Raw genomic sequence first — 13,702 nt, forward strand, 5'->3', positions numbered from 1 at the left:
TCATTGCCCCTATAATATATATACCTAACTTTTGTTACCAGTATGTTATTATTTGAGAAAAATGCAAAAATAATCACAAATTTATCAAGGGGAGTAGTACCACCTTAATCACTTGATCACGCACTATTCGGAAGAGCAATAGCACCATAAAAATAGAGCAGTTCCCAAATGCTCTATGAACATACTCACAGAAATGCCGACGCCGTTTTTCTATTAATAGAGAGAGTGCGACGGGGATTGCGATGTTCCATACGTAGCACGTGGACCGTACGTTTTAACGTACGTTTTTACCAGTTTTTAAATATTGCTAGTCTCGGTTCCAAACTGGATTATTCTCATTCGTTACGAAGGAGAACAAGGCGCCTGGAACAAAGACTATAAGCTACTATAATATCTGATGTAGGTCAATAGAGGGCATTGTGATTGAAAAAATAATGGTTAGCGCAGGCTACCGAGTCTCTGCCTAATTCAAACAGCACGCTTTTGAGTTTGACTAAAAACCAAGGTTAACATGCTGCTTAAACTTAATTGTATTTTTGTGCTCCCCAAATATTATAGTTGCCCAAAAACATATTTAATTAATTATTCAATCTATAACAATTAAGACAATACTTTCTTATTTTATTTTTTTCTTTGCAAAATTTCTCGGAGCTCCTTTAAATTTACGTTACTGAATTTATTATTTTTAACTTTGAACTCTACACTGAACTATTGTCAGAGGCACGCGCCAATTAATATAATTTCTTTTCTTTTTTATTTGAAATTTACAGTGGAATAAAACTAGACATTTGAATATTAACGAATATTAATCAGCAACAGATGTGCACCAGTGTTGAGCGCTCAATTGTCATTTCACGGTTTATAGCTTATAATAAACATATTGATTGCATATTTAATTCATCATCACTAGTTTTAATCAGATTCAATTTGATCACGATTATTATGTTCTGGCCATCATACGATTCCATTTACGTGGCACGTAATTAGAATATTCTATGCTCGCTCTACACTGCAGTTGTGAAAGCTGAAACAATAGAAACCGCTTTTGCCTCTTTGTGAACTTGGGACCTTATGACCATAAAAGGGACCAAGTACTTTGTTAACTTTGACGGCGTGTGAGTTACAGTTATTATTTACCACTTAGCAACAACTCGTCAGTTTCCATGTCTACTGTCTGCAAATATATGCAATGTTGTATTCACAAAATTCACAAGAGAAACAATGGACTACTATTATCTTGTGTATCATCAGAAGTTAATTCACGATCGAGAGAGCGAAAAGATGTGTAGTGAACAACTTTCGAGTTTTTGGCGAAATGAGACATGAGCTGATTTGACTATCAATGGCGGTACCAATCGTCCAACCCCTACGGTTTTTTTATCCGCACTCTAAAACTCTTGAGTTTGCACCCAAATGCCTTAAGCTAATCGTAGATCCATCCTTCGCGCACTCACTTTAGTTAGTGATAAAAATATTGAGGCCGACCATCAAAAACGATGCTCTTGTGAAATTATTCGAAGGGAGTGGACTTTGTAAACGCGGTAGTCAAACATTTTCTTTCCTGTTATTTCCTTTTGAATCGCATGATCCTGGGATCACAATCCTCAGTATAGGACGGGGGTTAAAGGAAGCTATTCGTTATTTTCTTTTAGAAACCGAGTAATAAAACTATCCGAGAAAACAAAGCACAGTGATGGTATCCCGGGGATGGTATATTCACACATGAATTGATATTACCCATGAGGTCGAAGGTCATTAAGGGCATTAATGGTTCACTTCCGGTCCAAAACGAACCTTCAAATTGCCCCTTCTGCATCACAAATAACATAGCAGACGTGTCTCCGCCGAGTCTGCCACGTGCACACATGCACATGATTGACTTTAGCCAATGGTGTCTATGGGGTTTTCATAGATTTTGGGGTTTAAGGTAATTAAGAGGGCACAACACGGCTGTGTTCGTAATGCATTGTTCATTTGATTCTGAATTGATTGGCCGACAGGCTATTCATAAAAGTTATTTCGCCACTAAATTGATAATTCGCCCGACAGCAACGCTTTAAAGACGAGCATTAATTCAGACAAAAATTCAACATTGATCTGCTTTAGGCTACAAACACCGTCACGATTTTGGCTGATTCCAAATGAAATAGGTGTAAGTTGAGACACGTGTAGTACATATTCCTTCAATATAGCTTTAATGGGTGTAAGGTTAGAAACAGCCACAGTTTTTACCTAATCTTAGATTTTCATGGATATTTATGGACATATTTTGTCACTGCTTCTGCGTGATTTTTGTTAATCAAGAATGTATCAGGACCTTTATATTGTATTGGCTTTAGTGGCTTTTGGACATTTATGGACAAAACTGTAGTTTTCTGGACTTATTTCTGTTCCTAGTAGTGAAAAGACTTGCACCTATGTACCCGGGCTATGTACATGGAACCAAATCAGGCCCTACCCCTTACTAGTGAATGTATTTTCTAATGACCCTTTCTATACCAATGCGTGTTATATAGGGACCAATGAGTGTCTCCAGGAGCTGGACGATTGTTCACCAGACGCAAGCTGTCAAGACATAGGAGCACGAGGATTCACGTGTACGTGTAACGACGGTTTGGTAGATGTGTCACCGCCGACTCTACCAGGAAGAATATGTATCATGCGTAAGTTTTTTGGAGTAATTGTAGCAGGTTAATTAGTGTGATGGTAATAGTGGGTTACTTTGGGTTTGGTTTCAATTTGGTTTGGTTTGGTTGGGATGGATAGGGTTGAGTTGAGTTTGTGGCTGGTTTTGATCGGATGTGGATTTGAATTTGGGCTGGGTAATTTTTGGTTGGGTCAAGTTGGGTTGGATTGGGTTGGGTAAGGTTGAGTTGGGAAAGGTTGTTTTGGCTAAGGTTGAATTGGGTTAGATTGGGTTTAGGTAAGGTTGGGTTGGGTAAGGTTGGTTGGGTAAGGTTAGGGGTTGGGTAAGGTTGGTTGGGGTTACATTGGGTTGGGAAGGTTGAGTTGGGTAAGGTTGGGTTGTGTAAGGTTGGGTTGGGAGGTTAGGTTGAGGTGGGTTTGAATTGGGTCAGGTTGGGTTGGGGTTGGTAAGGTTAGGTTGGGAAATGTTGGATATGATGTTAATTTAGTTTGATGGGTATGTTGGTTGGTTTAAGATGATATTTTAAATGTGACACACGCTCGTACTTAAATAATGCTTTGTTTTGGCTTTACCCAATAGCAACAGAAGCACCTCCCACAACATTGGAAACTACCACTCAAGCTACTCTGAACACTACGACTGCAATAGCTGCAGGAGAAGAGGAATGGGGTTAGTACCTTCCTATCCAAACTTAAAGGAGGATTTCGTGATCCTAGCATCCTCTTTTTATGACATTTTTCAGTAGATATCCACGAAAAAAGCTTATTTCCAAAATTTCAGTTGATTCCGATTTTGCGTTTGCGATTTATGTATGATTATGTGTATTACACTGCTCCATAGACAATGTGTTGTAATTTCGTTCTGGTGCACCAGAACGAAATTCAAATTTAACGATATTTTTGCTAAATGAATTAATCTGCAAGAAATATTTGGTACATAAACATTATGTAGCCAGAGGTATCCAGTGGTGTAAAAATCTCAACTTTTTGGGGAAAAGTGGGGATGAGGCTGTGGATCACGAAATGCCCTTTAATTCTTATATGGCCAAAACGTGATCTAAAAACAGCGGAAGTGGTAACTATCGGGCTGCACAAGCTTATTTTGGTATTTTATGAATGCGTGGGGGAATATGTTCTAAAAGGTCATCAAACTTTATACAGGGGTCAACTCCTGCATATGTAGCTTCAAACCAGGATCTGCAGAGCATCAAGCGTTAATAGCTATCTTGGCGCCAACCCATCAACGTTACCTAATTAGATTTCTGATAATTATTTTAAACTTATGATCTCACAAAATAACACAAAATTAAGACGTACCTCAAATTTTCGGTCATAACTCTGACCTTCATCTGGAGACTGGCAACCCAAGTTAAACAGAATCCTTCACACCTCTTTTAAAGTAGCTTGCATCCCGGTCCCGATTAATGATTTTGGCCGTGTCCAAATCAACTTGTTAGCCGGGGGATTCAATGTGGATGTGCTGGGAGACTTCCGCCCAGACTTCCGACGAGGTTGTACTCGGACGACGGTGTTCAATCTGATTTTTAATGATCTTCCAGTCTCACCAAAGATTCCGAAAACTGACCCTTCAGGGTTTCCCGCTAACAGGGGATGTAATATATTGGTCTTTCTCGGTTTTGTTTTTGGGTGAGACAATTGGCTGTTTCGGAGTTTGAATGGGTTTGAAACAAACTTTGATTCCGCAGCTGCCGAAAATTCTTCGCAGGGCTTCGGAACAATTCCCGTTACGTATAGGGCAGAGCTATACGCAAACTAGTCTTTTTATCTTTGTCTTTCATTATACTCGTCCTTTTGCTTCAACGTTTGTATTGTTCTTGTTGTTGTTTGTGGATTTGGCATCCTTTGATATCGTAGCTTTGTCAAAGGACCAATTTGGATACTGCACTTCTTTAATGTGCACTTTCTCCAACTCTATGTCCTCCTGTTTAGATATGATGCTATCCGCACTGTGGTGTAGGCAGGGGCGTAGCCAGGATTTATTTGGGGTGGATTTTGAAAAAGTTAGAAAAGTGAAAAAGTTTCAGTTTTCCCAAAAAGTGGACCATTTACCAAAATTTTGACTTTTTAGACCAAGGACGCATATAGAACCCATTACTTGATTCATCTTGGTTTGAATACTGATCCATATGAGTCGATTTTCTGTAGATTTTTATTTCCAATGCTAATCATGTACGATCAAGTTAATGTATACACTCTAAATTTCAAGGATTTAAAATAAATCCCAAGGGACTGTGATTAGGGACCAATCAAGTGTTAGATTTAAAATTAAATCTTTAAGATTTAAAATTAAATCTTTAAGATTTAAAATTAAATCTTTAAGATTTAAAATTAAATCTTTAAGATTTAAAATTCAAATCTATAAGATTAATTTTAAATCTAAAATTGATTGGTCCCTAACTACAGTCTTAAGGATTTATTTTTAAATCCTTGTAATTTAGAGTACGATCAAATGTTGGGATCAAGTGTCCAAAAGCTCACTGATCCTTTGGGTTACAGATGAAGGTCAAAGTTGTGACCGAAAATTTGAGGTACGTCTTTATTGTGTGTTGAGATCATGGGTTTAAATAATTTAATTATAAACATGATAAAGTCTGCAAACACAGATGAACTTTCATGCTAGATTTCTGATGGTAACGCCTAGATTAGCCTTGACATAGAAAGGAAAAACACCATTATGCAGATGATTTTATGTAAAGGAATAATTCCTGGTATCTTTTTTAATATTTTTTCCAGAAACGTGGCTAAAGGTAGTCGTTGCCCTGTCCATAACATTTGGTATATTCGTTATAACCGTAATTGTAAGTTTAATCCACAACTGCCGTGTTAAACGTGAGAAGCGTTTACGAGAACGCACCGACGTAACATTAACGAAATACCGCGATGACGATGGGAAAATGCGTTATGCTGACTACAGCTACATGTACGACCAGCCCATCAGTGAGCCAAGAAGTAATGAAGAAGTGGCCTATGATGCCGACGCCAGTCTCTCCCCTTCAGAAGCCAGCTTTGATCTGCAGAGTCTTGCCATGGGATCCTTTCCTCCGACACCTGTACCGACTCCAGTACCACCTGTAAGTTTGTATGCGGATCAGAGTTATTAGCGAAAAGGTCAAAGGTTGAAAATTTGGGCTGCATAGGGGTCAAATACATAAAGCCTGTTCGATTTTTTTTAATGGTCTCAAAATGTTTGTCAGGTTATACTAATTCAGAAATAGAATAGTTTTCACTATGTACGACATTTCGTTACCTAGGTAACGCGGGAAAATACGTTAACATCAATTGGACTCAACGGGCACTAATTCCTTTTGGTGTGTTACCATGGTAACGAAACATCGTAGATAGTGCAAACTAAATTCTTTTCTGAATGATTATAACAGTACAAACATTTAGAGACCATTTTCATCAAAAGTGGGTAACTTTTCAGTGTTTGACCTTGAGCCCAAATTCAAACCTTTGACCTTTTCGCCAATAACTCCTGACCGATTGGTCGTAAGTCCCAAGATAATTCTTTTCAACAGCATCACATAAAAAGTTGGCACTTACTCCCAACTAACCCGGTACCCCAAAATGATTTTAAGATGGTCTTCAAAACGTTGTTTTAGATTTGGTTAAAACGTCTTAATAACATGCCTGGTTATGTCATAAAACGTTATAAATCGTTTTGTATGAAAGAACACTGCAACATGTTTATATCAAAATCTTATTTTATAAAGTTTATACACTCCTACTCACCATGCTCACACCGAGTCAGGCCCGCGACACTCCGGCACTTGTTGGAAGACATGATCTAGTACAGCAGACAGTACATGTACAATGTGATTCTCTCATTTATAATTAGGATTACGTCATTGTCAGAATGCCAGAGCTTGTTTCATTTGTTCATTAGAATGATTGACAGCGGTGGGCGGACTTATACTCTTTGTTTTGTGAGCGGTACAAAAATGTGATTCTCCTCATAAATTATAGGTCAAGGAAGGTCAATTCGGACGTCTCTTCCACAGATCTCTATGTAGGACTCTATGGTATCTTCTCATTACACGTTCGTAGTAAGACTTGGCCGGCGACGACGCCTGTCTTCAACTGCGGTATAGCATGGTATAGGCAGTTTGCAGAGAGTGTCCTATCTCAATTAGTAAAGAATCTCTGACCGAGTTAACGTACATGTACGCTAGCGTATAATGTGTATGTTTCTCTGTGGGCCATCAAACAGGTGCCCCGAATTAGTACTATTAGTTTATACACACGTTTTTAAAAACATTTTGTGAGCCCTAAAATAATATTAAATTAGAATGTTTGCCGCAACCTTTACAACTGTTATTAAAACGTTTTATACCTTATATAACACGACGTTTTCTGGTCATCCTTTTGTGAATGCTTTTTGAAAGCATAATGTGTTTGCTATCTCGTCGGCGGCGGACTTCGTCACCGTGAAGTTGTCTCTGCAGTCTGCAATGATGTGACATTACTTTAGGCCAAGGAAAGTCGATTTTGAGTTTCCCGTCACCTGCCCTCACTTCATTTTCTGACCCTCACTTGAATTCATTACCGTATTGTGATTTTCCAAAAAATACAGATAAAAACTGGTTATATTTGCAAAAAAAATTATGAATATCCCTTTATTTTTTGTGTTAAAATCAAAATCAAAACATGCATTTTGCTGTCAACCTTGCAGACTCTTTTTAATAATACTTTTGAATCTCATTTGGGCTAAACATCCATCTTCAAGTGAGTGAGCGGCAAATAACAACACATCTTACATGCGTGTTGGTCATATAATAAAAGGCAGAAAAATAATGAATAACGAATAATGAAAAAGTTACCTCACTTGTGTTCAGAAATTATGTGACGGGAAACTCAAAATTGACTGTTATAGGGGCCGGGCCTTATGAAGTCCTCCGACAAGATGTATACGCAATATGACTGAAGTCACTTTGTTTTGACATACAACTTGAATTTGATCTATGTGGACAAAACCTACAATATATTTGATCAATCTTACTATCCAATGCTTCAAATTATTGGTAAAATTAAATTAAATTCATTGCGGCATGATATTCTATTCTGTCATCCCACCCAGCTTTATTTCTCTCAAATTGTACGGTATGCAGGCAAGGAATGTATATTATTATCATATTTTAGGGCCTCATAATTTATTGTTTTTAATAAGCTTTGTAATTCTATTTATATGCATGTAATGAAAATTGTAATAAAATTGTTAACACGAACCTATTATGCTATAAAAACGATAAAACCATATGGCCTTGTGAGGCGGATAGAGGATATAAATGTTCCCTATTGACAGAAATCATAAGAATAATAATCAAAAACATACGATATTATGCTATGATATCGATAATCATATTACTGTAATCAGTCAGCATAGTATAAGTTAGTTGTCGCAAACTGGATATTAATGTATAATTACTTCGATCTTATAAGTTTTGCATCTTTAATCAAATAATCCAGTCTGATTAAACTGGTTTTTGTTTATTTCTCGGTTTGTTTTTGAATTGTTGCAATGTTTTGGTATTTTACACAGAGACGTGCACGTCAGGTGCGGGATGTATCGGTTGGAATCAATTTAGAAGACGGCGAGGATATCAACACCAGGGCTTCTATTTCACAGGTTAGCTATTTCCATCCATAGGTATACGTTCTAATGTAAGCCTTTCTTTAATCTGGTGATCCTTACAAAAATAGTTTTTCGTTTTAAAGGTGGGTGGTCAGCTTTTTAGTATTGTGTTTTGTACCTCAGATTGAGGCCTGTAACAAAAAAAAATCCTATCCCAAGTTTTGAAGTAAATTGCACTAACCCTTTGGTATTACATGTAGAAGTAAAAACGTGTTTCACAACGGCCCATAGAACGATATGTCTGGTAGGCTATTAGAGAGATTGTGAAATTTACGTGAAACGTGATATACGGGAACGCGCCAACCGCATGCTACATTAGTCAAAAATCAGTTGTTTATGCCCCACAGCGTCATCATCCCTACATCTTTGTGTCAAAAATGGCCGTGATAGTACGGCGAATCCACTCGTTAAGTTCATCAACTACGCATGGCGATTTTGTTCGAGACAGGCCGAGCGACTCAGGCTAAGCATATCATTTGAACGATATGAGATACCGCAGCGTTTGCATACAATTTTTTTACAATCTGCGCATGCATACTCAGTACCCCATAATGATGTTGCCATTACAAGAAAATTCGATTTGTCAGGTAAAACTCAGGTTTTGTTTTCAATACACTCAGCTGCGATTGCCGTTTTCTTTCAACACATATATTTAACTGCATTTTCACTGATGTTTTTAAATCGTACGATAATAATGTGATATATTCAACTGTTTGAGAATATAATCATAATGAAAAGAACAAGCATAGCCCATTCAGCTCAGACCCACGCGATGTACAGCCCCGGTGTACATCACTTATTTCTTTGGCTATAGAATATTAAATCCCAAGTCTTAGTATAATACAGTGCAGCACATCAAACACTATACAACTTTCTTTATCTGCGTCAATAATAGAATATTGATTTAAATGGAATTGAATACAACTCTACATCTGAGTTTGTATTACATCACTGAGCGATCTAGCGATCGGTTTCTAGCCAATCAGATAGGACCCCTTTTCTTGCTTTCGGAAAAGCGAGCTATCTTATTCGTGAAATACCAATCGCCCTTCGCTCACCAACGGAGTATTAGGACGTGATTCATTGCAGGGAAAAAATAATTACTTACCTGTTGTCGACACTGTCACTGTGCATGGAAGCTCGTGGACGCCTCGTTTGGCGAATATGAAGGGGTGTTTATGTAGGGGGGGGGTGTATGTTTGTGTTTGAGCCGCAGCGGGGTGGGTGAACTTGTAATAACCGATGTAACGAACTGTTTGTATTTTCCCGACCAAACGAAGACTCCATGTGCTATAATGTAAACTTTCTTAAATCTAGGGCTTTCTACAATTTTTCAACAAATAACAAAACATATGTAGACCTATAACGTGTTGACCCATCTAAGATATGCATGGAATGTACCTTGGTTGGTAGGGTGTGTGTGTGTGTGGGGGGGGGGAGGGGGAGGGTGTTATTCGTGGTTTTGCTTTGTGTGGTATAAGTTATATGTCTATTTAAAACAAAATCGTGAGACAAACAAGAACATTAAAAGTTACTAACCATTAGGCGGAGGCCCGTGTTTAGTGATAGGTTTGGATACTTAATTATATTCTTTATTTTCCACCCGGCTTACCCACCCGAGTGGAAAATAAAGAAAATAATTAGATGTCCAAACCTAACGCTAAACACGGCGTCTCTGCTTAATGCGATAAGAGTAACTGTATACATATGTAATACTTTTTGTGTACATATATTCCCAACATTACAGGCTCCTGGTGAAACCATCTCTGATCCGTCTACAATTGCCAAACTTACCGGTATTCTTTCAATGATGCAAAGTAAAGGCAGAACCGTCTTCCCGTTCGGTAACCGGGAATCTTCCCAAGACACAGTAGACTCAAATGTATACGAATCGGGTAATGAATTACCCCGGGAAGACGGAGGCATACACACGGGCGCCAGAGAACACGCTGATGGTCAGGCTACTGCAGAGTCGAAAAAGATGACATTTTTAAATATACCAGCAGATAAATCGGCGGCAAGAAAAACAGAAGCAGGGACAGATAATTTGGGATATGAAACGCATGGTGATTCTGGTTCCCCGTCTGTAGGGGAGTCGAGTACTGTTGTGGATATGGGAAATGACACACAGTCATCGGCTGCAGCAGCGCAACCTAAAGATAACATCGGTAACGGAGATGAACAGGTAAGCACTAAAGAATAGAACAAAAATAACTGGATTTGTTTCTATATTTCAAAAAGTGTTTCTTCAATTGAAAGGTTTTTTGGCATGATGCACATGCATGATGATGCTGCTTATAACCATCCTCCTGGTTTTTCGATTGGAAAACCAGGTTAAAAACCAAGTTTATCGGCGAAAACCAGGTTTTTTCGGCCGATAAACCTGGTTTTTCGCCGAAAACCCTGGTTTTTCGATCGAATAATCAGGTTTTTCGAAACCAGGTTTATATCGACGAAAAACCAGGTGTTCAATTGTGCAATATATACTTGCCATACACGTACACGTCATTACTTCGAGGAATCACTACACCAGGAATATCAAGAGTTACCGTTCTGTTTGAGATTCTCAAAATCTACATTTCTTCATTCGTGATGTTTTCATCTTCTTCTTCCAGGCTGATTTTGAATTCGAACCATCTTTTGAAACTTTTGATTTATGGCGGGAGATATTCTGCGAACTTGATCCAATGACGTTTGAAATCCAGGGACCTTTCTATGTCTAATTCTTCTTGTGTGACGGGTTCTTTATCTCTCTTTAATGGATGGGTATGCATGCATGGGTGTTCTTTATTTTTCCACGTTTCATGATACATCAGTTCAGTTCAGTTCAGTTTCATTACATTATACGTCATAACTGCAGAGCTGTATAAAGTAACCATATATATACAGATATAAGATATATGTTCATAATTTAAATAATTAACTAATCAATTAGAATTGAAATGCAACAATTTAATCCTATATCCTCCAACATTTTCGTTTACTGCAAGTCCGATTGCTTGATAGTGGTGCACATGGCATACAGAAAGATGCCTGCTTTTTATACAGATGTTTTGTCATGTTTAAAGCATTTTGAATTATGTGGATCTTCATCAAATTTTCAATATTGAATAAGTAAAGTCCTTTTTTTTTTCAAACATGTTAAAAATCCAAATCTGTATTAGTCAATTCCTGATGGTGACTATAATCATGTAGCATCAAATGTGTGCTAGTTTCATTTATTTGATCTTAAGCCTTCATTATAATACCAATGCAAGTTACTTATTTTCAAAACCATGTCCAATTCCTTTTTCAGAACGAAGAAACGTCGTGTGCCATCATGTAAGCTATACCAATTATGTCATCATTTCAGAACGAAGAGTAAAGAAGGCTTCGACCCATCCCAAGTACAATGTGATTACCAGTATAGCGGCACGGCGCCAGGAGGCATGGGAGGATGAGTTAGGCGTTGCCCCGGGGTTGCCCCCTCCCCCATCAAAATAAGAAATCGAGGAAATTCAAACTTCTTTTGGAAAAAAAAAATCAAAATGTAGACAAATTCCTCACCACTTTCCCTCGTTCCTCCTCCTCCAAATTCTGGTGCCGCAACTGACGATTCGCGAAACACTAAAGTGAAGACAATGCAATATACCGTAAAAACTCGATAGTAGGCCTAAGCATATATGCTTACTCGAGCGCATTTAAAACATGCAAACATGTGAGCCCCACCCACAAAAGTGTAATGTGTTTTGAGCAAATCATCGTTACATGCACATTAGTTATATACGGACAAGTAAACCTGCAAATGAGTATGTTAAGCCCATTAGCTCAGTTGGTAAAGCGCCGGACTTTGGTGCAATTTCGCTTTCAAAAGTGCTCGATAGTAAGCACATATACTAACTATCGAGTTTTTACGGTAATGTAATAACTTTTGTGCATTATTATGGATCAGATAACCGTATCCACAACCCTAACACAAATGACCATACGGGTATGCTCCCGGAAGGTTGGACGGAAAACCCCTGAATTTCATCAAACAGAACACTGAAAACTTCCTGATTTTAATAATTCAAGTTTAGATCTAAAACCTCACAATTCTGTGTCTGCCAGGCGGTTTTCAACCAGCACCAGAAAGCTATGAAAGACCCTTGAATTGGACCGTTTGCAGCTCTGGTAGACCCCATGTTACTGTCGTCAGCTCCCAAAGAAAGACCCACCATATCCGAATTCCGGGGAGCATACCACCGAGTTATGTTCTTGCCCCTCACAAAGATTGATATCATTGGCAGCAAAATTATGCAATAATCAGTGAAATTTGTCACTTGTGTTTATAGGGATGTAAATACGTAATAATTGGGTAAAATATATGAAAGTATTGTTCGTGTATATTATTATAAAGAGTTTTGGATATTATGTAAAAACAGTACATATCAAGAATAATTTCATATTCTATATAGTTTAATTGTCACAATGTGTATTTATTTTTAACAGTAAGGGTTGTACATAGTAGACACACGAACAACGAGGCAGGTTCCTTGTTGTGTCGTAGTTCTTATTGAACATTGATTGTTGCTTTTTTCAAGAAGTCAACCCTATCATATCATTATTATAGACTATATAAATGTGGTAAAGGGAAGCACAGGGAAGCAGTGGCGGTGGAAGCAGGGGGAGTTATCGGGGACGAGCAGTGGCGTAGCTATAGGTCTGGCGCCCGGGGCCAAGGATACATAATGGCGCCCCCTCCACTTCTTGAAACAATTGCGCGCCGGGCGCGAAAAATTGCACAATACCATAAGTTATTTTGGTTACTAAATACAATGAACTGATGAATGTTTTAAATACAATGAAGTTCAAATGACTTTCGGGCTGAAATTGATCTTTTAAATGACTATTTATTTTGAAATGCGCTCCAAGGGGCGCAGAATCGATGCTGAATTGGTCAATCAGCGCCCGCCCCCTCGAGGTGGCGCCCAGGGCACGTGCCCCATTTGCCCCACGTCGCGTCGCTACGCCACTGGGGACGAGCATATTTTTAATTTCAGACTATTTAAACCCCAAATGAAGGTGTGTTTTGCCCGGATGTTTTGCTACTGTATTTTGCAATAATTATTTTACCCTATTTGGGCCAAAAACTTGATGTTTTTTGTGCTAATAAAGAAGATGCAGAGGGCGATTATTGCCTATGAAGGAGGGATATTATTTGAATGATCCCAATATTGAGCGTTTGTTTACCCCACGATTGAAGATAGACCTCGTTGGGGGCCTCGAGTGAGATTTTATCAAATCAAAGCCATAGCGGCAATCTATTTGATTTGATAAACACATATTGGGTCCTATTAGATTCATTATTTCTGCATCTGGGATTGTTATAATCGGAGACTGAGTTAAAAAGGCTAAACAGTCAATCATGCAGAATTTGTTTAC

The 13,702-nt window shown here is 38.3% G+C and overlaps 1 protein-coding gene across 1 annotated transcript in view; it reads left to right on the forward strand.

The window, feature by feature from the left end:
- The window catches only part of LOC140167719 (uncharacterized), a 31,147-nt gene extending 18,241 nt beyond the window's left edge, over positions 1-12,906 (forward strand). The window contains exons 6-12 of the mRNA XM_072191014.1: positions 2,517-2,663; positions 3,227-3,316; positions 5,401-5,738; positions 8,207-8,293; positions 10,047-10,484; positions 10,915-11,065; positions 11,595-12,906. Of these exons, the coding sequence (XP_072047115.1) occupies positions 2,517-2,663; positions 3,227-3,316; positions 5,401-5,738; positions 8,207-8,293; positions 10,047-10,484; positions 10,915-11,022 (1,208 nt within the window). The 3' untranslated portion in view covers positions 11,023-11,065; positions 11,595-12,906. The remainder of the gene's footprint in view (positions 1-2,516; positions 2,664-3,226; positions 3,317-5,400; positions 5,739-8,206; positions 8,294-10,046; positions 10,485-10,914; positions 11,066-11,594) is intronic.
- Positions 12,907-13,702: the final 796 nt, after the last annotated feature.

The sequence above is a fragment of the Amphiura filiformis genome, chromosome 13 (genome assembly GCF_039555335.1).
Source record: "Amphiura filiformis chromosome 13, Afil_fr2py, whole genome shotgun sequence".
NCBI classification, from domain to species: domain Eukaryota; kingdom Metazoa; phylum Echinodermata; class Ophiuroidea; order Amphilepidida; family Amphiuridae; genus Amphiura; species Amphiura filiformis.